General features: G+C 36.8%; 1 protein-coding gene across 2 annotated transcripts in view; it reads right to left on the bottom strand.

The window, feature by feature from the left end:
• Fur2 (furin-like protease 2) overlaps nucleotides 1-21,739 on the bottom strand; it is a 471,861-nt gene extending 450,122 nt beyond the window's left edge. The window contains exon 1 of one of the 2 annotated variants that reach the window (XM_090402961.1): nucleotides 20,968-21,739. In XM_090402961.1, the coding sequence (XP_090259087.1) occupies nucleotides 20,968-21,216 (249 nt within the window). In that variant the 5' untranslated portion in view covers nucleotides 21,217-21,739. The remainder of the gene's footprint in view (nucleotides 1-20,967) is intronic. The other variant, XM_090402962.1, reaches the window with a different exon arrangement.
• Between the last annotated feature and the right edge of the window lie 6,230 nt (nucleotides 21,740-27,969).

The following is a 27,969-nucleotide window of genomic DNA, read 5'->3' as shown; positions in this document are numbered from 1 at the left end:
ATAATACATTTCCGCAAATGTGTACCAACTGTGCCCACTGCACCCCCGCGAGATGGCCGGCCCTGTATGAATGTGACAAATGAATGCCATTCACCAACCAGTTTGTCTATTTGGCAGGGAAGGGGGGGGGGGATCTGTTATCATCTCCATTAGACATTCAACAAACAAAGAGAAACCTAAATATCAAAGAATGTGGAGGAAAGCTTTCAGGCTCAAACATTTTAAATTTGTTTTCATTATTTCACGGCCCCCTCAACAAAACTAAAGGCCTCCAAAGGGGGGGAGGGGTTTGGCCCAAAGTTTGAGAAGCTATGCTCTGGTGCATCATGCACCAGAGCATAGCTTCCCAAACTTCAGGCCGCCTAAGTATGCCATGTGTATGCAAGATGCTAAAAATGTAATATTCGCTGTATGTTTTGTATTGAATATAAATACCATAAATATTATAATAATATATGTCTGCATTAAGATTTTTTTTTCTGATGGGGTCCGTGAAATATTTTAATTTTTCCAAGGGGGGCCTTACGTTTGGGAAGCACCGCACTAGAGCATATATAAGGATGGAGAAAAGTGAAGCAGATAAACACTATAATATGGAAAAAATACAAGAACAGAAAACCAAAACATAAGGAATATATTAATCAAACTTTATATGAAAAAATACAGATAAAATGCACAAGAATGTAAAACAACCTCAAACAGAATAGATGGGGGGAGGGGGTATAACACCTCTACAGAAAATATGTTTCTGTAGAATTTCACGTAGAAGGAAAATGGATAAGTGCTGTATAAAAGACATGCAGATGAGAAATCCCAAAATACATTCCTTAGAAACATGAATACAAATATACTTGATAAGGAATAATGAATGATAAATTAAAGATGCCAAGAAATTATATTCTTGATGATGGTGCAGAAATAACAAGAAAAAAGTAAACTTTAAAGGAACAATAATGATCCTTATCTCCAGGAATGCTGAGAATATCACATCATCCATCTAAAATCCTATTAGAAAGAATATTAATAATAAGAAAAATAATCCAAGAAATGTGAAATCAATATGAATTCCGAGTAACATGCTACCACTATAAAGGTCCTCAGATAAACAGAACCAGAAAAATGCTGTTACAAAGCAAAACAAAAAGACTTAAAGCTATTAAGTGTTAATTGTCATGCATTAAGACAATATAATTAACACAAAGCACTAATGCCTCCATAATGCTGACAGAAGTCAGGACATGCCTTCAAGTATAAAAAAAAAAAAAAAAAAAAAAAAACATGTTTTGATTCTTATTATGAGAAGCTTTATATGGGCATTTTTTCAACTGAAGGTGAGTTGGCTGATCTCATGGGAAGAAGGGAGTTGGCAGGGATTTTTACCTCCTGTATTTTTACTTCCATCATCTACACATAGATGTGTGTGTGTGTAGTTGGTGTATAGTAACAATAACTAGGCAGATCAATGCATAAAATGGATGAAATTCCTATTGAGAACACAACAAAGAAGCATAAATGGAAATGTGATTTGTGTAATGCCTAGTAAAACAAATGCTTTCATAATCTTTTTTTCATCAAATTAACCAAAGATTGCTTCATTAGCAATACTGATTACTGTAAACAGTTAACTCACTTTTCATACTATGGAGTCAAGAAATAAAATGCGACACAATTTACAAATTAGCTTCAAAGACAAAGTAAAGAAAGGAATTCTAGGATGATGTGAACAGGAAGTTGAAATTGCAAGGGCTGTGGAGACAATATGGTGATGAGGTGAATACCAACAAGGATGTGCAGTACTAGATTCACTTCCTTAAGTATTATTCATGCTGGATCAATGTAGAGCTTTGGTCAGCAGTATCTGGTTATTCATATAGCAAAGAGATACAGAAAAAGAGTTTCAGAGTTGAGCAACTAAAGATATCAGGCAGAAATGCTAGGAGAATAGGGAGAATAATGTGAATTACAAAGTTTGAAAATTAGCAATAAAAGGTGATATAATTCAATGAAAAATATTCAGATATGGGGAAATATTTTGCAGGATGGCAAGTGATGGGAAAATTAAGCCATTACTGAATGATGTGTAATGCCATTGGTGCATATGCGATGAAGATTAGATTTTTTTTTTTTTTTTTTTTTTTTTTGGAAACTGGTTAGGAACTAATGTGTTGCTTCAGTTATTGCCTCAATTAAGTTGTGACAGGCAGTGATTACTAGCAGCCACTGGCTACTTCAGTATCTCCATGGCACAGTCAGAATGGCACATACCCTTTGGTTGCAAAAACTCTGGTTCAGATCTTTTTGAAATGAAAGGAATATTTATAAAGGCTTTTTAAGTGTGTAAATGGTCTCATACAGAAATGCTGTTTTAGTTCCCAGAACTTAGCATAAATTCTAGAAAAGAAGCTGGCCATAGAACAAACATGCCAAGTAACAGACAATGCCTGTAGCTCATGGACTTAACTTCTGTAAAACAAACCCACCAAATCAAGCAGTCACTCTCAATAAGTCATAAGGCCTCAAAGTATTGCTTACCAAATTGGTATTAAGTCTGTTCCACAAGTCACTCTAATCACTTAGTTTAAGATTTTTGTAACAGATAACATAAGGTTTAAGTAATTAAAGTACGTGTTGCCTACATCTAGGGCTGGGCAAAACTAAATGCAACAATTTATATATAAATACTGTCAAAGAAAGTCATTAAGAATGTGCATATAAATAGAGTAAATACTGCCACACTTATGCACGCATTTTAAAATATTCTTCATTCAATACAGGTTTATTCATTAATGTGTGCGACCAAACTGGAATCTTTAAAGAGAGATTCATTATTTTCAGCTAGTATAAAATTCAGTCAGATCTCCCATTTAGCCAACTCACCACTAAGGAATGAACTTTGTGAAGCTACTCTACTATCCAAACATTAATTGGGTAGTAGAGAATTTTCACACACAAAAAAAAAAATTTACTGGGCTGTTATGTGATAACTTCCTTAAGCAGTGGGTGGCAAAAGGAAATTGAGGTAAAAGAATATTAGACCTGATTACAATGTTGGGGGAAGGAGGGGAGCATTCAATAAAAGATGTGACTGTTCTACCTCCAGTTGGTAACAATGATTATGTTTGTACTGACCTGAGAAGTAACTCAGTGTACGGATATTCCATTTAGAAAAGGTTATATGCTGAACTTCAAAGGAGGAAACAATTAAATCCTTTGGTATCTCTTGCAGATGGGAACTATATCAAAAATGTATGGGAAGTATTTAAAAAATACATCAATGATGAATATCAGAATGTCTCCCCACAATTCAAAGAATAAACAGGGTAGGAGTGAAATGGATGGGCATTCTTATTAAGAGATTCTTAAGAAAATGATTGTGAAAGGAATATTGTGTGCATAAGGATGATGTCAGTTATGGAAACAAGGTGCATGCCAGAAGAGTGACAATTATTGTACAGAAAGTTAACCATCAGTAAAAGAAAATGGCTTTGCAAGCTAAGACATCCCAAAGGAATTCTATCATTATGCTACAAGTGCAGATAGTATGCAGGCAACAGATGCAGAAGAGATTGTTGCATTCAACTAATTTTATATATAATTAATCGCATGCATATTTGACTAACGAGTGCCCATTTTGCTTAAAACTATCAACATCATGTATGCAACATTGCACTTAATGCTAGCTCTGCACTGGAGCAATAAATACACAGGTTATAAGGTAGTACTAAAGCTGTTGCACAAACTGAATATGAATTTTGCAATAGGGAGTGATTGGATATCAACTTGAATGCTAAGTGTTCAGCTGAGTTTGTTGCTCCTTTGACCTGGCTGTATAATATGAGTCTCAGCACAGACAGCAATGGAAAGAATTAATGATAATCTTAGTGAACAAGAATAGTGCAAAGACTAATGTGTCTATCGACCTATCAGTAGCTCTGGAATGGTGGTGAAGATTTTTGAAAAATTGATAAGAAATCACATAAAGAAATGGCTTGACAGAGAATCTAAACTCTGAAACGAACAACGTGGGTTTACTAAGGGAAGGTCATGTTGGAGTAACTTGCTCATGTTTTATAATAATATCATGGTTGAGTAAGACCAGTGAAATTGATACATCATGATACTTTTGAACTTTGCTAAAGTTTTAGTCAGGGTTCAGCATAGAAGGTGTTGCATAAGTTGAAGAATATGGGATTTGATTATAAATTACTAGTTAGGATAAGAGGATGGCTGAGTGACATAGCAAAGTGAGGTTGTGAGTCTACAAGATTTAAGATACCAGTGCTGTGCCCTAGGGATTAGTCCTTGGTCGATTGTTATTTAAATTTTTTCCTGTTTGTATTAATTTTATATATTTTTATTATTTTGTACATAATCTGGAAACCCTACTTTAGAGACAAAACGGTATTTTTAAGCCACTTCAGTCCTCCAGTAAGTAGGGAAGTGGTCTCACACTTCTATGAAATTAAGGGAAGAATTGTTGTTTTTCCATAACCTGAGTAGATTTATTCTCTGTTTGCATTCTTGTATGTATTGCAGTTTCCTGCTAAGACTTTACTACTGGTTGAAACCATTAGAAGCATATTATGCATACTAGCCAGAATTATAAGAGTTATATCATAATAGTTCATGTGCTAACAATGCTTCCAAGTTGTGCAGACAGACTTGGCATTAGCAATTTTCTTATGTTTGATTATATTAAACAATACATACAACCCTTAGAGCCTTAACTTCCTGGATATTAATTCTAAACAAGTCTGATGTACTACAGATTATACCACCATTTATTATTATCCCAAGACACACATGAAATAAGACTCATTGTGGGTAGTTCCTTCACCATACACACACAGCTTATCATACCATGCTTTAAAATAAAATAATCTACAGACACCACACTGTCATAACATACATATGGGATTTTAATGCATTAAAATCATTCACAACTCTCCATGAAAAAACCTGCTTCTCACTCCTTTGCTTACACCCTCCTTATACAGCTTCCAGGGATGACTTCTTGTTTTCACCCAATCTTCCACCATTTTACGAAAAACCTCTTCAACATTGAATCCAATAAAAACCCATTATCAACTTGTACATCTCTATCACATCACCCCTGTTCCTCCTATCCACCACACTATGTAAACTTCATCTTCTCAACCTTTCTTCAAACTCAACATTCCAATGACCAGATACTACCTTTACCAATTGTCTCTAGACCTTTTCCAATATCTCTTTATCCTTTTGAAAAGCAGGTGACTAAATCAGTGCACAAATAGTCAACATGTGGCCTAATCAAGGCCTTATACAATGGAACCAGAATCTCTTTACGTCAATGTCCTCCACATCATTGCCAGAATTTGTTCTGTGCTCACAATTTTGGCAATGTGTCCTCTAAATTTTAGATACATGTCCACCATTACCCCAGGATCTATTTTTTCCACCTCCAACAATATATCCCCACCAAGTGCAAACTCTATATCCCATATTTGTTTTCAAAATTTTAAACATTACATTTCATAACATTCAACTTGACATCCTCACTCTTGTGTCCGTTCACTCGGTCAATTCAAATCTTCTTGTAAGGCCACAACATCCGCTCTACTCCTTATAATTCTTCCCAACTTTGAATCATCTGCAAACAACTGAATATTCCCTTTCAAATCTTCCACAATATCATTAACATACAAGGTTACATGGCAATGGCCCTAGCACAGATCACTGAGGAACCACCACTAGTGACTTTCCTCTTCTGAGATATTGCTCCCTCATACATAACTTGCTGGTACCTATTAGATAGTCAATCTCCAATCCACTGCACTAATCTAATATCCAACCCCAACCACTCTAGTTTGACTATGAACTTATGGTGATCTATCAAAAGCTTTTACAAAATCTAAGTACACTATGCATATCCATCTCCCTCGTCCAATGCAGCTGTCAACTTATTGTAATAAGCAGATTACTAAAACATGACCATAAAACTTAGCAAATCCATGCTGCACTATTGTCAACCCAATTCTTAATCCCGGTTCTCACTAGCCTTTCCAACACTTTAACACTGACACACAACCTGACCTATTTTGTGTCCCCCTCCCCCAAGTTCCGGACTGGTAGGCCTGTTCTCCTTGAATTCTGATCACTCAAATTGACTGGACACTCAGGGTAGCCTTGAGTTTCAAAACATTTCAAATAACTTGACAAAAAATGTGACACAAAAAAAGCCTTATCATTTTATATTATAGAGTAGATAATACACACAGAAATTGAATATAGTAATCACTTGGAAAATTATTTTTTCAAACTGAACCAAAGAAAGGCTGAAGTAACTCTTTTACTTACTTATTATACTCAAGTTCCAACCTCATTCGACTATAATCAAGATACGTTCCTGAGAACTTCTTTAGGTCGGATTTGTATGTAATTGGGATCCCTGATGGACAGTGCATTTATATAGTAATAATAATAACAACAACATCAATAACAATACTATAATGTCTCATATGTTGCAATAATGATACAGTATAATACTGTAATAATGATAATAATAATACCCCTATACTGTAATAAGAAGTTACAGAAACTATTGTGCTCTTTCTTTTAATTCAAACAAACAGAACATAAACAGAAGGCAGGCTACATTAATCAGAAGATGATGAAGATTGTGGTGGAGAATCAGGATCAGATTCTGCTGCTAGAGAATCAGGATTTGATTCTGTTGCGGGAGAAGGGGAGCTTGCCACTGAAGTCGATTTCTTGGAAAGGGTATCGGGTTGCTTGCACAGTCTTTTTCTTCTTTTCATCATAAATAGCCTTGAAGTAGCTGATGTTCTCATTAACTGCATAAACCTTTCTAAACCACTCAATGTTAGGATCTTACTCCTCAGGCTTAGAAAATCCTGCTTCAATGAGATGAAAGGCTTCAGCTAATTCTTTTTGTAAGCTTTCTTGGCTCTGGATCTTCCGATTCTTTGTGTTCTCATGTTTCTATCAGCTGCTTCTCTATCTCTATCTGTAAGGTCTTCATTGGTTAAGTCCTGTAAATGGGAATCTAGTAAGTCAATGACATTTTCATTTATGTCCAATTACAGTGCATTGACACTATCCACTACTGCTTGTCTGGCTTCAGCGATGTCTTCTGTGAAGCCACAAAAATCATCACAGAATTGAGGACACAGTTCCTGAGGAAACTAGTTCCCAAATTATTAATTTAATTATTTAATGCCAACAAAGGTTGGTCGATTGGTAGAGCCTCTGTTACTAATGGCTCGCAAAAAGTTAAGCAAGTTTGAGCACAGCTAATAGTTGGAAGGGAATCAATCGTTCGATGCCATTGGCACACTCTCCCTCGATGAATCTTTGGACTCCCTGGAGGTGTCACATAATAATCCTTATAAGGAACCTTGGGAGCCCATTCGTAAATACAGAATGCTGTAAGTCAGGTCGTCCGTAACTTAGGAACCACCTGTATACATTCAAAACTTGTCTATATCGGTGTCATAAACACATCAGTTCACACTTCACATGTAAAACAGATGAAACAGAAAACAAAACCAGTAACTCATGCCAACGTTTAATGGGAATGCTTCACACAATAACCAATTACAGTCATTAACGACTTCTGGGTGCTATTCGTCTCAGGGAATACCCTGCCTCGCCTTATGAGCCATTTAAAACAACTGGAACGGTAAGAATTTGACACACTGTGCCATTTGCAAGTCTGTTTAAAGGGCTCAAAGGAGTCAATTTGTGACCACACACCCGGGCTATTAATGTGAATGTGATGCAACATTTACGCATTGAAAAATGTCCCCTTCAAGAAGCATTAATATATTGTGTTTAATCTTAGGAATCAACGCTTAGTCAGGAAACAATCAGGAGGGTCTTTAATAAAAATAAATGCAAAAATATAATATCAATGATATTGATATTCCGTGGGTGCACACTGCACACCCGGAATATTTGCCCCTGGTCTCTATAATGCCTTCTTTTTATGTATTACATACTTAATCTCTTCATTTCACACCTACCTCCTGACCCTTTGAACACATTTAGACATCGTTTCTAGTGGATAGTTCTTGAATAGCACCCAAGCAGCACTGTTCTCATTACCACCCAACTCCTCATTCCATGCTACAGCTGCAAGCTGTCTCCTCAGCTTCTCAACCACCAGCCTTGTAGTTCCACATATACCATTTCTTCACAGAAGTCCTCACATAGCTGGCAACCACCTAGGTAACCACTTTATGGCTACACTCAGCAACTGGAAGGAGATTTTACACTTCATTTATAATGACCAATGACATCCTCTGATGAGATTATCAAATCCAAGGCCCTTAATCCTTGCATACCCTCTCTATCTGAGGTAATTATTCCTCAAAAATTCAAGAAATTTGTTTTCTTTACTTGTGGTTCCTATCATGTCATCCCAATTTATATTATTATTATTCCTGATACCTCCAAGGAGTCCGAAAACTCATCGTGGGAGAACACCTAATATACAACGGTCTCAAGCACTACACTGAACCTCTACTACGAATCATCTCCATCAATGCCATCTACCGCCCACCTCCACCACCACTAGTATTTTTTTGTCTGTAAATTGCGTGTGTTCTGAAGGGCCAATATTTGTCTGTATGTGGGTTTTTTCTCCCGAGTTTCCGGGAGAAAAAACCCTGTTACCTCCGTATGAGATCGGTTAACTCACCTTCGATTGAAATCGTCCAGATAAAGATTCCTCCCATTGCGACGAGAATCAAACTTACGCCTATTCCAATCGAATGGCGCAATGTACCGTCGTTCTTCCAATTGTGCTATGGAGGCGCTTAATTGCCAGAATTAAAATTGCTCATAATAATCATCCTTTTCCCATTTTCTTGGATAATTTGCTTATACATTTCCTAGTCACTACCCTCCACATTATCAGGTTTATAGCAATATCTGACTTAAGTATTTCATTCTATTCACCTTTATCTTACACAATACCGCCTCAAACCACTGTCTCTATTTTCCCCTTGTATGATAACTGCTTTTTATCAACAGCACTCCACCTTCCTTTTTACCTTTTTTTTTTTTTTTTATCTTCACCAAAAACATCATACCCTTCCATCTCTATTCCTGTTAAGATGTTATGCTCATTCAACCATATCTCACTTATTCCAACAATTTCTGGACAAACAATCTCAATCAATGCAACCTTTTTGATATCTCTTGTTTCTGATACTTCTAGCATTCATATACAGACATAACTAATTTCTGGATCTATAACGAGTTTCACTGGTACTACTTGTGGATGTGGATTCTCCATGCCTCCATTCCTCTCTCTCATTAACCAACTTGGTACTTTCTTCAAACCCAACAGGTCCCTTACATCCCAGACCATCCTATTTCTGTCTACTCACACTAGCACTTCCTTCTTCTTCCACATCATAAAATCATGATTTTATAATGTTAATTTTGTGATTTTATGATTACACCACTGCTTAAAAAAACTGCAACATTCAGTTCAATTAAAAAAAAGAAAAGTATTCTGCAACCAAATACGATCAAGCGATTATGTTTCTGTTGACTAGACGATGTTACTGGAAAGGCTAATCTCTTATTACCATCATGTGATACAGGATTCAAATCCAGGTCTTTCCAATCAAAGAGTACTGTTGACAATGACTGAGCAATGAATGCTTAGCCTTAGAAGTTCTATCTTGGCCTGGACAAAATATTTTGAGCTCTGGTGAAATGCTTGATGAAAGCCAGCCAGGTTGACTGCTCTTCAACCAACAGCTATGGGTTTGAATCCCAACAGTGGGCATTCGCTGTTGGGATGCTAGTAATCATCTTTAAGTGGGAGATGAATTTCATTGATCACTATCCCGCTTATTGGAGGACTGAAATGGAAAAAGTTCTGTGTTTGTTCTCTAGAGCAGGGTTTCTGGACTATGTAAAAATAAATTAAAAAATGTATGAAACTGATAAAAATAGAAAAAAATCCTTAGTCTGCCTGCAGTACAAAATGTACTATAGGTTACCAAATAACCTTTTCATGAGTGGGAGAAACATAAAATACACACACTTCCTGCTCACTAACAGTTAATCCTCCTTTCCCACCGCATTCAAGTTCTGCATGTGTAGTTCACAAGAATGAAACACCTTTATGAATTGCTCATTAAATACCTCAACTATATCCTCTGCAGTGGATATCAGTCCACTATTTTCACTAATCACTGTCATCCTTCCATAATCATTCTTTCTTCTACTATTCAGGCCTCCATGGAGTCAAAGGACTCATCGTGGGAGGTCCTTCCTAAGAAACACAGTCTATCATACCACTCCTTAAACTCATTGACCGTTCTCGCTCTCTCACCACTCCATCAGGCAATGCATTCCACGGTTCAACCATCCTCCATGCAAAGAAACCACTCCACACCCTCTTGCTCACAGTTTCCTTTCATAACTTCCAGGGATGGCCTCTTGTCATCACTCCTTCCAGCTGTTCAACCAAGCAAAAGAACTCCCCAGTGTCAACCCTGTAACAGTTTAAAAGTCTCAATCATATCACTTCTCCTTCTTCTATCCACCAAACTCTGCAGTCCACATTCCCTCAGCCGATCCTCATAACTAACATTGTACAGTCCTGAAAAAACTATCTTTGTTATCCATCTCTGTGCCTTTTCCACAGTTAATTTATCCCCTTCAAATCCTGGGGACCAAATCTGAGAACAATAGTCCAAGTGTGGTCTGATCAGAGACTTATACAATGGAATGATAACCCTTTTATCTCTGCGGGTCAGTGTCCTTCTCATAATTACAGCAATCCTCTGTGTTACCTTCACCACCTTTGCAATATGTCCCCTAAATTTCAGGTTTCTATCAATCATCAACCCCAGATCTCTTGTTTCCCATACTTCCTCCAGTATAACTCCTCCCATAGAGTATGCAGCATCCCATCGATGTTTCCCAAACCTCAAGACCTTACATTTTGCTCATTAAACTGATACCCCCATTCATTTGCCCATCTATCTAGCTTATTCAAATCCTCTTGCAGGGCTACCACATCTGCACTATTACTAATAATCCTTCCCAGCTTCGCATCATCTGCAAACAACTGAATATCCCCTTGCAATCCACTGGCAATATCATTGATATAAAGGTTAAACAATATAGGTCCTAGTACTGAGCCCTGTGGGACCCCACTTGTAACCCTCTGCCTCCTTGAAACTGCTCCACCATACCAACTCTCTGATACCTATCAGACAGCCAATCTGCCATCCAGACCCATGTGTTGCAACTTAAATATCAGCTTATCACGTGGCACCCTGTCATGTGCCTTCGCTGTCTAAGAAAATTGCACTATATTCGTTTCCCTCAACTAATGTTCTTGTAACTTTATTATAAAAGGCTTACATATTGCTAAAACAAGAGCACCCTTTTACAAATCCATGTTGACTCTCACAGATAACATTACCCTCATCTGCCCAATGCTGTATACGGTCCCTCACTACTTTCTCCAAGATCTTAACTACTGATGACACACAAACTGGCCTATAATTAGACACTTCCAGTCTGTTACTGCCCTTATGCAATGGCACTATCTTACCATCCTTCCATTCCCTGGGCACCTTTCCCGTAGCCAGACTTTCATTGAAAAGTCAGGTTAAAAGGCACAGTCATTTCCCTAGCACATTCTCTCAGAACTCGTGAAATACCATCCAGTCCCAAAGCTTTACTGACATCCAGAGTACTCAGTATCTGAAACACACTCTCCTCCTGTACCTCTAAACCTCGAACCTGCCCTATCCCTCTAGCATTAAAACTGACTCCTCTAGGATGAAATACTCCAATAAAATGTTCATTGAACAATTCCACTATGTCCTCTGCATCAGTCACTCTATTCCCATTTTTATTTCACAATATCATTCTTCCACAGTCATTTCTCCTCTTACTGGCCACATAGCTAAAAAATTCCTTAGGATTTTCTTTGGATCTTAGGGCCAACCTCCTCTCATATTCCAGTTTCGCTTTCCTTACCACACTAGTCATTCTTCTGGCCTGTTTCTTATATTCTTCATGCATCTTCTCTTCACCTGTATCCTTATATCTCTTCCATAGCCTCTTTTTCGCATGCAATTCCTGTTTAATATTGTTTGTCATCCACTTTACTCCAAATTGTGTCCTCTTCTTCACTCGTTGTATACAACTTACCATTGCTGCTAACAAATATTCTTTCACAATTTCCCACGCACTAATGATATCCCGGCCTTCCAATTCCTCCTTCCATGAAACTTCCCGAAGTTGACGCCTAAGACTATTATAATCACCTGCTTTATAATTCCACATAAGTTCCCGTCTCTTTCATACTCCTGCATGTCTATTCATTTTCCAAGTCAAAACCATATGGTCACTTTCTCCAACTGGTGGGAGAGATGTCATCTCAGTTATTATCAACTCTTCTGATGATATAACCAAATCCAAAACTCTTGAACCTCTTGTTCCCTCTGTTACATGTTGCCTAAGACATTTGTCCCTAGAAATTCCATTCCCCTATTGCTACATGCATCTTCCTCTCTCCAATTTACTGTAGATAAAATCTCCCATAACAATCATTCTTCTTGCACTTGCCAAACTTAACTGTCTAAACAGCTCCTGGGTCTGTAGCAACATCCCACTAAATATCCTGTCTTGCCCACCTCTACCTCACACCATATGCTCTCAAAATCATTTGTCTCACTGCCTTCCAAAGCCTCCACTCTTAGAGGACATAGGTCGTCACTTATCATAAGCAGTACCCCACCACCACGCTTTCCCCTCCTATCCTGCCAAAAAATACTGACTTCTATTCCTGTTATTATATCCTCTTCTGTCAACCACGTCTCAGTGATCCCAATAATTTTTGGCCAGACTGATGCTCTGCGCCACCAATTCCTCTCCCTTATTCCGGATACTCCTGGCATTAGTATAAAGCATATAAATGCCATTCTTTCTATACCTAGCATTATCCCCCTCTAGACTCCACTGGGCTCAGTGTTACCTGATGCCATCTCCCTTCTCCCAAGTATCCATTCCCACAAGAGGCCACCCCTGCTATCATCCTCCCTGGGACACACTGACTCGTTCAGAAGAGCAATCTCTCCAGATGCCTACGTCCTTCCTCATTCAAATGTAAGCAGTCTCTTGCATACAATTTCTCTCTTTCCTCAAACGCACTCCAAGCATTCACATATACCAGTACTCTCGTCACACATTCTAGCTATTATGTCATTCAATATTACTGCTCTTCTGCTCAGCTCGTCATTATCATACCTAGGCAACATGCACACTATTTTTCCTCTCTCTGTCTTCTTCCATACAGCCTGAAGCAAAAATCTCATATCTCTTGCTGCCCGACTTACATTACCACTCAAGTCATTTGTTCCTACCATCACAATCATCTCATCCACCCTTTTGCCTCTCATAATTGCCATAGCCACCCTTTATATTGTGTCCTCCTGGCAAACACTCTTCACGCATCCTATCTTGAACACCACAGATCATTGAGTCACCATACATTATACCTCTTACCATTCTCTCCTATTGTTTCCATTCTCTCCTACTGTTTCATTCCCATAGGTCTCTCTCATTCCCTCTCATCTACTGCTATTCTCTCTTCTAGCATTCCCATACCTCTCTCTCCCCTACTACCGTTTCCATTCTCTCCTCTTATAGCACTTCCATACATCTCTCTCATTCCCTCTCTCCTACTGTTCCATTTTCTCCACTTCTAGCACTTCCATATCCCTCTCTCATTCTGTCTCTCCTACTGTTTCCATCCTCTCGTCTTCTAGCATTCCCATCTCTCTCTGGGGTTTTTTTAGCCTGATTAGCTAACTGCCACTCATCACTTTTGCTACCCCTCATCAAGTGAGTGATCTGCTTCACCTTTTCTTTGCACTCCTCATGCAACTGGTTGTAACTCCTTATCTCTTGTGCTTCTTCCAGATTGCATGTCTTACCTCTTCATTCACCCATTTCACACCTGCTCTATTTAAATTCTTGACCCTCAGAATGCATTCTTCTATTGCCTATACCAGATAGTTCTTGAGTAGGGCTGAAGCAACACTGATATTATTATTATTAAACAAGACCTCATGAAGTCAAAGACTCATCTAGGAGGTCCTTTTATCACACACACACACACACATCTCATTATACCGTGTCTTAAACACACTCAAACTCCTTGCAGACACCACACTTTCAGGCAAGGCATTCCAATCATTCACAACTCTGCACGAAAAAAACCTGCCTCTCACTCCCCTACTCACACCCTCTTTATACAGTTTCCAGGTGATGACCTCTGGTTCTCCCCTGATCTCCCACTATTCTCTGTAGAACTTCTCCACCACTGATCTTATAACAACCCTTATATCCTTTCCATTCAGTTCCTTATTCCATGTTACCTACAAGATGTCTTCTGAGCTTCTCATAATTACCAGCCTCATGGTTCCACATATCTTTTTATTACAAAAGTCCTCATATGGCTGGTCACCATCCAAGCAATCACCTCACAATCACTTTCACCAAGTGGTGGAAGATTTGAAATCTCATTCATAATAACAAATGGTACCCTTTGTTACATACTGCCTAAAGGTAGCTGTCTCTCAAAAACTCCAGAAATTCATTCTCTTTTCCCCCCCAGGTGGAGTCTCTTCATTCTAATCCGTATACATAAAGATCACTCGCTTCTTGTGAACCAGGCTAATTTACCTACACATCTCCTCTTCACCACATTACCAGGTCTAGAGCAACACACAACTAACTAATCCTGTTCACTTCGACCTTGCACCATACATGCCTCTCACTATTTGTCCTTTGCAAATAGTGAGAGGCATGTATGGTGGCATCACAGCACTCCTCCTCCTTTCTTTCTTCCTTGTTTGTCTTCATAAAAATTATCATATCCATCCCCATTCTCTATTCCTGTCAGGATGTTATCTTCTAATTGTGTCTCGCTTATTCCAACAATTTTGGAATGAATAAAATCGATCAATGCAACAATTTTGGCTCCTTATCTTGAATACTTCTCACATTAATAAACAAACATAACAAATCATTTCTGGTTCTATAAGTCACTTCTCAAATGCAACTCTTCAATACCTTTCCTGGACTCTCCTATTTTAGATTCTCTGAATCTACAACTTTCCTCAGACCTAAACTCGCTCCTCCCATCCTGGACCACCTCAATCCCTTTTTTTTTTCCCCACTCACACATTCACTAATGAATTCGGCATCCATACTTTTCATTCAGTGTCTCTCCATCCACCCTGACTTCCCCTATTTCCCTGTCATTTCTACCCTCTCATTTCCTTGATTCATATGAAACATGATGCAGAAGAAAATGCTGGAATTTTTCACATGACAAAATTACACTTATGATATGAACTCTTCCTAAAAGCCAGGTCATCAGAAAAGCTTCTGGAAATATGTTTGTCAAGAAATGTATACCCAAATGTAAGAAAATGCAGTTAACTTTTGCATTGCTATTTTGCTTCTAAATACTTATAAGAACTAGCCTTTTCATATTTGAAACAAATGAAAACTAAACATTAAATTATAAAAATTACTTAAATAATAAATTTAAAGTAAGTTATACTTAATTTTAAATTAATAACCTGCCTCCTACTGTTAAACAACAAGGAGCTGATCTTAAAAACTGAATATCTCGTACTGAAACTAAAAAGAGTTCTAGTTTTAATAAATGAAGAAATGGGCAATTGAGAATCTCACAGAAAAAGATGTATTTTTCCTGTTATGTGTCAGCATATAATATTAAGAACAGAGTCTGAACCATTAAGAACAAAGCACAGGAAAACCTCATGCAATTCGTGCATATCCAATTCGTGTAACACGAATTCGATATGTGCGATAATCAGTTAGCATGATTGAGTGAAATGATACTATTTCTTGCTTTAAGCGAGAGATTATTCAGTTAACACGAATTTTTTACATTATGCGAAATTTCATTGGTTTTAATAACTCAGCTGATAACATTGACGAAATCAGCACAATTGAAAAAGAACTTGGATTTAATGAACTGGGTAATGAAGATGTGAGAAACTTGCTCGATTCCCGTTCAGAACAGTTAAGGGAGAATGATCTCCTTCAATTAGAAGAACAGCATACACATGAAGAAGACAAGGAGTGTGAACAAGAAGAGAATGTTATGACTAAGAAGCTAACTACAAAAGAACTTGAGCTAGTTTTCAATCACATTGAGCATGCTAAGGAAATTTTTGTTTCATGCTGATCCTGATAATGGAATGAAGCTTCGAAGTCCACCTAAATCTTGATAAAGCAATCGCCAGCTACCTCAAATTTCATGACAAGATGAAAAAGTCAAGCACTATTCAAACATCTTTACTTAATTTTTTTGCAAAAAAGTAACTCAATCAGATGTTCAGACATTAAATATGTATGCAACTGGTTTTTATTAACTTTGATGATTTTGTCCTCTAACATAGCTTATAATTTTTTTTCAAATTTACACTAACTGATGGATGAATTATACTTATTCCTATTGTTTAATGTATTCACTTAACACAATTTCACTTAGCTCGCATTAACTGATGGATTAATTAATCGCATTAAGCGAGGTTTTCCTGTATTACTGGATGTCATGTTCATTAGGTGAAATATATACAGCTGAAGAACATGACATTATCCTAATGGCTTGGTGAAAATCCTGAGTACATCTTGTGTTTCATTATGCTGGCTGGAATCAGCGAACTTTACTAGACAAAGTTTCCCAACTGCAGCACATACAGCAAAAATTTCTTCTAAAATAGTAGAATAGTGTCGCTGATTTTTTTTTTTTTTTTTATGTGACTCCCACCCACAAAAGTGTATTTGTAAACCTCTATTATGTTCATGGCATGGGCCAGCTAAGATTTTTTTTTAATTGATTTTATATTTTTTTTTTGTATTTTTTTACTTATTTTAATTATAGTCCCAGAAGCCCTGCTCTAAAGACCAAACATGAAACTTTTTCAAGCCACCTCAGACCTCCAAAAAAATGGAGAAGTGGTCTCACACCAAGTGATGAAAATCATCTTTCACCTAAAGACAATCATAAGCATCAACACCTACAGTGAGATTCGAACACAGCCAGTTGGTTGGAGAGAGGATATGCTAACCACTTGGCCATTGAGAGGACATTAGTGAAAAGAACAGCGATGTCAAAGCCATAATGTTTACATTTTTATTGCAGATCTTGTTGAATGAATTAAACTAGTTAAATCAGCAGAATTATTTCATTACTTTAGCAATTAAATCCAGGACCTGTCTTTGGAGAAAAGGTATGAAGAAGAATCTTTTTTTTTCCTCTTCAAGTAGCTTTTCAAATTTGGAGGTTAGCAATCATGGTACACCAGAGTGTCCGTTCCTCTGCCATTCTTTTGATCTTGTAATAGCTCTTGTTATCCATCCATTTCTTTACATCATCAACTCAAGAAATTCTTGGTCTGCCGGGAGATGTTCTCTCTAATTTTGTTCCAGTATTTCCAGAGACATTTCCCCTGGAAATCCTCTTAATATGTGTCCTGTCATCTTGCACTTTCTCTTTATAAGCTCTTCCATGAGTTCTCTTTTAGTTCCCATTACCTTCAATGCCTCTTCATTAGTTTTTTTTCTCGTTCCAAGAAACCTTCAGTGATCTCTGGGTATGGATTTTGTATATGTCCACTTCTTACATCCATAATTCAATGTGGACCAAACATAGGATTTTATTATTCTTATTTTAGTCTGTTTATTTATTCCAGAGGTCATTAGTAATTTATTATTCCAAAATGCTTCTTTTGCCTTAGCTATTCTTGATTTTTTCCATAACTATTGTTCCATCTTCTGTAATCATTGTTGATGATGATCAGCCTGTCTCTTCACCCACTGCAGAGTGAAGGCTTCTCTCATTGCAGGAGAATTGGGTCTACTTCTCCCATGGTGACCCAGTCCATTTTGGGAGAGTGTATACATATTTGTATGAATGAACATATGAAGGTGAAAGACAATCACAAACATCCATGCCCTAGGCAGGATTCGAACCAGCAGCCTGTTGGCTGGAAAACAGATACACTAACCACTCAGGCTGGCTTCTGTAATTACTCCTAAATAATTATAAGCCTTTACATTTTGAATGAATCCTGTTTGAATCATGATAGGCATTGGGTGAAGAATGATTAATGTAGGTGGGTGTTATGACAAGGTTTGGGACTTGGTGGAGATGTTCAGATAATAATGATTAAAAACCCAGTTATTCTAGAAATCAAAGATCATAAATAAGTATAGTAATTAACCTGTTTCTCCACTAAATCTTGTGACTTCTTCTCAATAAGAAGATGCCACTTCTGCTCAAAAAAAAAAAAAAAAAAATATATATATATATATATATATATATATATATATATATATATATACACACACACACACACACACTGTATGTATACATATATATATCCAATCAATAAATTACACAATAACCACAGTAATTAACTTAATTACTGTGAAAGGATCCTGCAGGCTAGCTCCTTGGTTCCCATTTAGCACACTGTGCGATAACATGATTGTAGTAGATTTTACCTTAGCAAGCAATGAAAATGTCTTCTACATAAGTCATAGAGGTCTTGTTGCACTTAATGTCATGGTGTATGTAGGAAAGTGATAAGCTAAGCATGAATTATCTTCTTTGTTATTGCTAATGTCAGCAATGCATTCTTTCTATCCTATCTCCAGGACTATATATGAAAGGTCACAAACAAGAGCAAGGAATTCTGTACACCCAAGGATGTTTGACGGGTTATGATCTTTAGGAGAGCAGAGCAAACTTCATATAGTCAGAATACATTTTTAAACCACTCTAATATCATGAGCTTTAAAGATACTAGCAATCTTGACAGAAAATCTACTGATGCAAGGAATGGAAACCAAGTCCCTATAGTAAATATCAGGATTTTGCTGTGGAGCAGGAATGGAGAACAGCTGTTTTGTTACAAGTTTGTTTGTTTTTGAATATTCATTGCAAATAATATGTTTGAGTAGAAGTTTTAGTTCTTCGTTAAGGTTTTCCTTATTTCTTATGATGGAGATAGCTCTTTTTTTTTAAGTACATGAATGATGCCCAAGTTTTGTGAAACATGGTGCAAAGACAATGAATTGAGGTAACAACTGGTGAAGGTTGGCTAAAACCATGTCCTTATTAATCAGTTCTGACGATCGTAAAGTATTATTATTCAATTCATTATTTTGAGAATACTCTGTTACTGGTACATAGATGTTTATCAAACGCTACTGATTGATGATACACTATATGAAGCACCATGATGTTTCAGATGTGAAGATGATGTAGTAGTAAAAAAGTGAAGAGAATACCTAATCCTTCCTCTACCAACTTCAATGGAAAAAATACAGATAGCACCTCCATTAGACTTTCTGAGCAGACTATTATTTGGAACAATAAATTTTAGTAGTCAATTTTCTAAAATGAGAGAAACTGATGACAAAGTTACCAACGGAACTACGAACAGCTGAAGAGACAGATGAGTGAGATATGTTACTGAAATGCAGTCAAAGCCTACAAGGACATTTTGTAAGATTGTGGTTATGACAACAAGGATGTATGGAATAGAACGTGGAATGTAGAGAAAAAAAAATGAAAAAAGGTTGGAATCAGCAGAGATGCAGATGTTAGAGTGAACATGTGGAGGCAAACAGTTAAAAGCAACTATAACTGGGTTGGTGGGGGGGGGGGGGAGAAAAAGATTCATGACACTTTGGTTCATACAGAAAAAATATTATAAACAGATCCAATTATAAAACAAGGTTAGAACCAAGAAAAGAGTAAAGATATGTAACAAAGTAGATAGAGTAACAAAGTAACTAGTTCAATTCTGAAAAAGCCAACACTAAATATCTATGATACAGCTAGAGAGAAGAAAAGAGGTTGATTTCCAAAGAAAGTTACCATCATTTTCAGAAAGTTTTTTTTTTTAAATAAAAGATGTGCTAACAAAACACATTATTAAGTGCATGATTTAAAAACTATCGTTTGATTTGGCACATCACAACTAAATTCTATTTGCTGTCATTTGAAACTTAAAAAAAAGGGGGAGGATGATTTCACAGGAAGATAATTTTTTGACAATTTATACTAATAAGCAATATTCAGTATCCAATGTTATACTTAAAATCATCTCAAATGAAAAAAAAAAAAAAGTGAGTCGAAATCAGACCACATATTACTAAGATGGTCTTATTGAACTATATCAATAAAGTAATAATTTATCAAATAATCATTTGATTATTTCTGCACATATAATGAAGTAATAAATTCAGTCACATAACATTCAATATACAGGTGAAAAAATGTTAATAGCGCTCTTTGTATTCATTCTTTTATTACAAACAAATGCCTCATGTCAACGCACTGACCATCACCTAATAAACAGTAAAATATAAAATCAAGGAAAGAATCAATGAAAGATTAATAGAAATTTTGAAACATGCTGTCTGGATTTTCGCATGCGGTGTGTGTGTGATCAATACTCAACAAGTGTAAATATGCATCGAAAACTACTAAAGTGAAATATTTTTGTTTGGCTTGTGAGTTCGATATTTTGAAGGTACCCTTTTTGTAGGGGGAAGGTAAAGATTTCTTAATTAACTATGATTTTTAAAGAATGATATATCTTCTGGAACTTAGCCTTTGGTTTTAAATGCTGGACCATCATTCTTACTCATTATCATAATTATCCGTGAAATGTTTTAAGTTCACAGAGGAATTTCCTCCAGTATCCTTAATAAATTGACTCTCCTAAAAGAGTTTTTAGTTCAGCAGCAGTATTTCAAATATTAAATGTAATTACAAATATCATAGTCTTATATATTCAAACGTCATTTCTCCGTTATTTTTAGTGAAGAATATTACATTTTAAACCAATAACAAAAACTCACCTGTCCTTTATTAACAAATCCATACTCTTTGGCCACATGGTGAGCGACTGAATCTCCTCCCTTGACCCGCACGGCAAACTGATTAGTATACAACTTCTCTGAAGAAACAGTACTACTTAAGCATATTAAAATAGCTAGCGTTGTGTTAATCACGAATAACTTTAAAAATGAATATGAGCTGCCCAATTGGCTTAACAATAAGGACAATAAAATAAAACAGGAACATTTACAACTTTCTCTGGAATCCATCGCAGCAAGCTCTTAAGACTGCTCAACAGCCCGCTTCGGAGTCAAAACAGCCAATGTGACAAATCGTCAGCTGGAAGAACACACTACTGCTTGGCTTTGCCCTTGGACCTCGATTATGCAAGAGCAGTTTACATACGCTTTCTTCTCATTGTGGTTTTTTCATTACTAGTGCATAAATAACTGGTTTATTTTGAGAATTCAGTTTGTGTAAAGGGCACTGGGATGGCTATTTAAGCAAAACGCCAGAGTTTTGCTTAAATACCGTCTTCTTAATATTTAGACACACATACACGGCTAAAGGTCTGCTACAACAGCAACCAAGACTTCAGACGTGCAATTCATTTGTATGAAGAGAAATATTGTAATTTAACAAATATATTTACAAATAACAAACGTGTCTTCTAAAGGTATCAATTATTATTTCTCCAGTTCATCGTATACCCAGACATACTCCTACACACATAACAAAACAGCCGGCTCTCTCACTTAACAATTCCGTAAGCAGGTACCAAACCCTTGTATACACAATCCTACACCTAACTCCCACGCCACTCAACATACAGCGTACAGACTTCGCGAAAACTCATGAGCTAGTCAGACAGATGTCTAAACTACCCTCTATCGGTGAAAATGGAAGTATTATTTGGAAAATTCATTAACAAAAAATAATTACGAAATCTCATAAGCGCGAAGAATAACATTGACATTACCATGAAAAATAACGCATACAGATATTCACTACAACCAAACTAAAATATGCCATAAACATCCTGAGCATTCTGTAATAATGTCGAAAACAGAGGCAAGATCTAGACTGCTGAATAAGAAATCCAACCATGATCGAGGAAAAATGGATACGGGGACCTTCTACATAACGTTAAGAAGAATCTCTTAGATGACTTAGGAAGAGAAAAAGAGGAAGGAGGTCAGAAATATGACGAAGTTTCTCGGATGCCATCAGAAGCCATTCAAATTTCCTACTAGTTGACAGTGGATGATCCAGAGGAGGAGAAAAAGTGACGATGATGGAAATACCTTCAAAGAAATGGAGAAAATTAATTTTCTGAATTTTCAGTTAAATAATAAAAGAAACTAATCTGTGTACTTAAGAAAGAAAAAAGTAGATACAGATTAGAAATTATGAATAATATCATAACTGGAAAATTTTAATTATATTAAAAAATCAGGAAATGTTAATTTACTATTTCTCGATCTATCCTCAAGATATGTTAATTGTTCCTCCCATAAACTAAAGTATGGATCCCCTACTGCCAATTAACCTTTTTCGTATCTATATCATTTACACAGTTAGTAGAAATAAAGGTTGCGCTATTTTAATTATTGAATACAAATCAAATTTTAAAATAAATTTTAAAATTAGCTTAATTTTAAATTTATTTTAATATCATTAAAAATATTTTAAATATCGAAATAACAAGATCTTTTATTCTCATATTTTCATGTTGTTGTTATTATTATTATTATTATTATTATTATGTTACAAGAGCCTTTGTAGCTCAGTAGAAGTGGCGTTTGCATTCTACAGCGCTTGACCGCACGAAGAAAGGGTTTTGTGGTTCAAATCTAGTCGCCGACTAGAGGAAATTTTTCTAAGCCTTTTTTCGACCGGTTCCCGAGTTAGTCGATCTCTGGCACGGGCAAGCGGGTTTTTCGTCCCGTAAACTCAAGAAAATCGACCGCAGAACCCACATTATTTTCAGACATTAAATATATTGTGTTAAGGTTAGGGACCACGAGATGGCGGCACATTTGAGCCGTCTCTCTTCACTGTGTACCGTTTAATTAGTGATAGCCTTGGGCCATCTATCTCCGATTGGTACCAGTGGAGATTGAACTGCCCACTCAGTCTCCAAAAGTTAGATAGGGCTAAATGGCCTCGCCTACTCCCGTATACGGGAATAAAAAGGCGTTAGCTGATTTTTTTTTTTTTTTATTATGTTACATAACAGCTCCAAAGAGTCCAAAGACCGATCGAGAGAGGGCAGCTCACCGTTTCCACCACTTAATCCACCAACTACAGTGAACGGTCACTACCATCATCACCTACACCATCTACTGCCTGCCACCAGCACCAGAATTTTTTATCTGTTAATTGCGTGTACTCTCAACGTCGATTTTTCTTATGTGGGATGATAAACACGAGTTTCTGGGACAAAACGTCCTGTTATCTCCGTATGTGATCGGCTAATTCACTTTCAATTGAAAAAAATCATAGGAAGATTTTTCCCGTCACGACAAGAATCGGACTTAAGAATTTTCCAATCGAACACACAAGGTATCACATTCTTCGAATTGCGCTAAGGAGGCACTAAGTAATTAATATTGTAAAAAAATTGATTAGATGTATGTGTTTGCATAGTCTTGTGAAACTGTATCTTTAATAAAAATAGAGCTTTCACAGCTCAATCGGTATAGACGAAGCCCTTTGTCGGAAAGGCCTGGGTTCGATTCCCGACTGTGACGTGAAGAACCTTTATCTGGTCTCTTTCGACTAAAGGTGAGTTAGCCGTCTCATATGGAGGTGGAGAATTTTCTCCCAGAAACTAGGGTTTTTCGTCCCTCAGAACAGGCAAATTGGCCCCCATGAACACACACATGGATCTACAGTCGAAAAATACGTACTGAGAAGTCCCTCACTGCAGGGCACAACCTCCACCAGTCCTAAGAGAGATGGAAGAGGAAAATTGGGGGAACCCACACGACAAACAATCAACAACAACAATAATTATATTTGTAGCTCAGGGGAAGTGGCACTTACATCCTCTGTGCTTGGCAGCATGAAGATAGACTTATAGTCCCGGCCCGACACTGGAGAAAGTATTTTTAAGCCTCTCTTCGACCGGTTCCCGAGTTAGTCGATCTCTGGCACGGGCAAGCGGGTTTCTTTCTCCAAAAAACTCGGATTTTTCATTCCCATAAACTCAAGAAACTCGAACGCAGAACCCACATTATTTAAGACAGTTAGGGTTACCTATCTGAAAAAGTAACTAATCCTGTTTGGGTTAGGTACTAGAGAAACAAGCACTTGGTTTCCGGTCTCTTCATTGATGGCTGGCTATGATTATTGATAGATATGGGCCCACTTTAATCCCATAAAATACTAGATGGGGTTAAAGGCCTCGCCTACTCCCTCTAAGGAAATAAAAAGTCGTTAGCTTATTATTATTATTATTATTATTATTATTATTATTATTATTATTATTATTATTATTATTATTATTATTATTATTATTATTATTATTATTATTATTATAGCCTGCCAGAAGATAGACAGTACATTCGACCTTAGTTGCCAATAAAACGTTTTCTAGGGGACCTTTAACCTCGCGTCTCAGAAAACTGACAATAGCCCACACTGTAATGGGCAACTAATATGAATGTTAGTGTTTACGATCACGAAATGATGGCAGCTCTCTCTCTCTCTCTCTCTGATCCTTGGAAGTCTCCAATTTTTTAATGTTACGGCTAGTAGAGCTCCACCTAATCTCCCTGGGGAATAAGATCATTACAGGATTTACTTCTTTATTTTCTATTGCCTGAGCGAATCATGGATGAGGGAAATTTTTAATTCGTTTATCACAATGATAGACTAATTCTAAGCTTTAAATAAAATTAGATAAAATTATCGTTGCCCTGTAGCACAATTGAAAGAACGACAGAACACTCATTTTAAGACTTCCGTGAGGAAAGGATATATGTACACCTACAAGACCAGTGATTATTGAAAAGTTTATGAGACAAATTGGAGATATACCGTGCAATGCAAAGTTACCTGGAAAGTATATAATGCCTGCTTGGGCGCTGAACAAGAACTATTTAACAGAATCAATGGATGGATGTAATCCGAAAGTCAAAGGGCTAAATAGGTAAGTTACAAATGAAAAGATTAAGCAAGAAATTTACTAAGCCACTGTGGTAGCAACAAAATATGAATAATTGTAATAATAAGTCACATGATCCTCTCTTTGTAAAGAAAATGCCAAGAAGGTGACTTATTTGGTAAGAACAACAACAGTGTACTATGAGCAGAAATTATCTGGTCGGGTCAAGATCATAGATAGTTTTTTCGACATGTGTCAACAAGAAGAACGAATGATTATAGTAAGGTGATGTTAACGGACGGAAATGGCAAATTAGTAACTGCATTAGTAACAGAAACATAGTGAAATATTCAGTCAGTTATTCATTGGAGTATTTCACCCTCATTAATGCGACATCATGAGAAACTGTAAAGGAAATAGGAAAGAATGGATTGATGGTGAGTGAGTAAGAGGTACATAAGGAATTAAGTAAATTTGTTTCAATAACATAATAGGATTTCATAACATAACATATCACCATGGGTTTTGAGGAACATCCCAAAGTTAATGGTAGCCTTAGTGTAAAAGTTTAACAAGAGCCTTTCGAGTCTAGTCGGCGACTAGAGGAAATTTTTCTAAGCCTTTTTTCGACCGGTTCCCGAGTTAGTCGATCTCTGGCACGGGCAAGCAGATTTTTCCTCCCGGAAACTCGGGTTTTTCGTCCTGTAAACTCAAGAAAATCGACCGTAGAACCCACATTATTTTCAGACATTAAATATATTGTGTTAGGGTTAGGGACCACGAGATGGCGGCACATTTGAGCCGTCTCTCTTCACTGCGTACCGCTTAATTAGTGATAGCTTTGGGCCATCTGTCTCTGATTGGGTACCAGTGGAGATTGAACTGCCCACTCAGTCTCCAAAAGTTAGATAGGGCTAAATGGCCTCGCCTACTCCCGTATATGGGAATAAAAAGGCGTTAGCTGATTTTTTTTTATTTTATTTTATTTTTTTTAAAATTAATATTATAATAATATTAATAATAATAATTATTATTATAAGCTAATGCCTTTTATTCCCTTATAGGGAGCAGACGAGGCCTTTAAACCCTATCTAGTTTTCGGAGACTGACTACGCAGTTCCATCTCCACCGGTAGCTAATCAGCAATAGCTGGCCAGATGTCCCATGTCTATCACTAATTATAGGCAACCACCGATGAACAGACCGTCAAACAAGTGCTGCCATCTCTCGGTACCTAACAGAATATGTTACTGTCTGAAATAATGTGGGTTCTATGGTCTATTTTCTTGAGTTTCCGGGAGGAAAAAATCCTCTTGCCTGTGCCCGAGATCGACTAACTAGGGAGCCAGTTGAAGAAAGGCTTGGTCAAGTTCCTCCAGCTGGAGACTAGACTCGAACTTATAAGTCTATTTTCGTACGGCCTAGCGCAGAGGATGCAGGCGCAACTTCCACTGAGCTACACAGTCCTGTAATAACAATAATAAATAACATATATTATAATTAACTAAAATTTTTAAATCAAAATTAACTAAAAATAAATTTAATTTTGAAATAGACCTGCGTAGTGTCTTGATGGACCCATAACAAAAATTGGTAGAGAAAAACTTATTTCTTAGTATTTTCAGCCAATTATAATTACCCGTCTTTGAATCAACTTGACGATTCGCCCATCGAATCCTTAATGCAAATGATTATTCGTTTGGATTAGGAAACATTGCGTCTTTTTAGTATTCTATATAATCATGGTAGTTTTGAGAAATGGACAGTAGCTACCTACAGACATTTCCAAAGGAAATAAAAATAAGATTTATGCATACTTCCTTTGTGAGAATGAAAAGCTCCAGAGAATCCATATTTATATTTCTTGAGCTATTAAATCAGTCATCCTGAAATGTATTGGTTATCAAGAATAAAGGTAAATATTAAATAAATTAATAAGCTTTCGTATTTAAAAAACTGAGATACTGAATATAGACTCCTAGATGATGATGGTAAATTGTTTACATGCACAGAATTGTTCAAAAATTTTAAATTACAATAAATAATTTTTTTGAAAAAAAATCCGCTAATTTTTATTATGCAAAGGGAGTAAGTAGGCTAGGGCTGTATGCCCAAAGTGTCAGAATGTTGGATCGATCAAACTTCACCTATAGCCAATCAGAGGTAGCTAGCCCAAGACTGATGACAATTTTAATTGTCAACAGTCTTACACTCTGGTGAAGAGTGTAGAAGAGACAACTGCCTCCACCTCATGGTCCCTAACAGTAACACTACACAATATATTATTGTTGTCTGAAAAAGCGAGAGGTCTACTTAAGTGAAATTAAACCCGAGTTTTCAGAAGGAATAACACCCCGCTTGTCATATGCAGAGTGCTGACTAACTCAGGAAACTCGTCGAAGAAAAGCTTAGAAAAAGTTCCTGTAGGTGACGACTAGAATCGTCTTTGGGCAGCTTAGCACTATGGATGCAACTGTGATTTCCACAGGGGCTTATGACTTCGTAAACGGGAATTATAGTGTAAGTTTTAATGTAAAAATGAATAGATAAATAACTTCTATGGTCTAATACCAGCATCATGTTTTCAGAAAATTTCCTCAATTGAATCATGAATGATTGATAGTCCCAAAGGTTTTCCAAAATAGATGCATGTAGGTTTCATTAGAAGTGTAATTTAATCGTTTTCATTAATTATGAAAATATCCAGCCAAGGCATGCCTGTCTGTTGGCTGATTGAAGAGTACTCCAATTTTCAACCAATAAGGTGGATTAACTTACATTGTGAATTAGATGTGTTTTTTTTTGTTTGTTTTTAGGCACGAGAAAATTTTCATCAGTATGAGGCCACCTTATTATCCTGCTTATTAGTGGTATGAAAAAATGACTTGAAAAGGCACTTCGGGCTTCAAAC

Source organism: Typopeltis vanoorti, chromosome 13 (assembly GCF_054136105.1).
Source record: "Typopeltis vanoorti isolate ZY-2024b chromosome 13, IOZ_Tvanoo_1.0, whole genome shotgun sequence".
In the NCBI taxonomy this organism is placed as follows: domain Eukaryota; kingdom Metazoa; phylum Arthropoda; class Arachnida; order Uropygi; family Thelyphonidae; genus Typopeltis; species Typopeltis vanoorti.
Note: the sequence above shows the minus strand (reverse complement) of the source record. Positions and strands in the feature narration are given on the sequence as shown.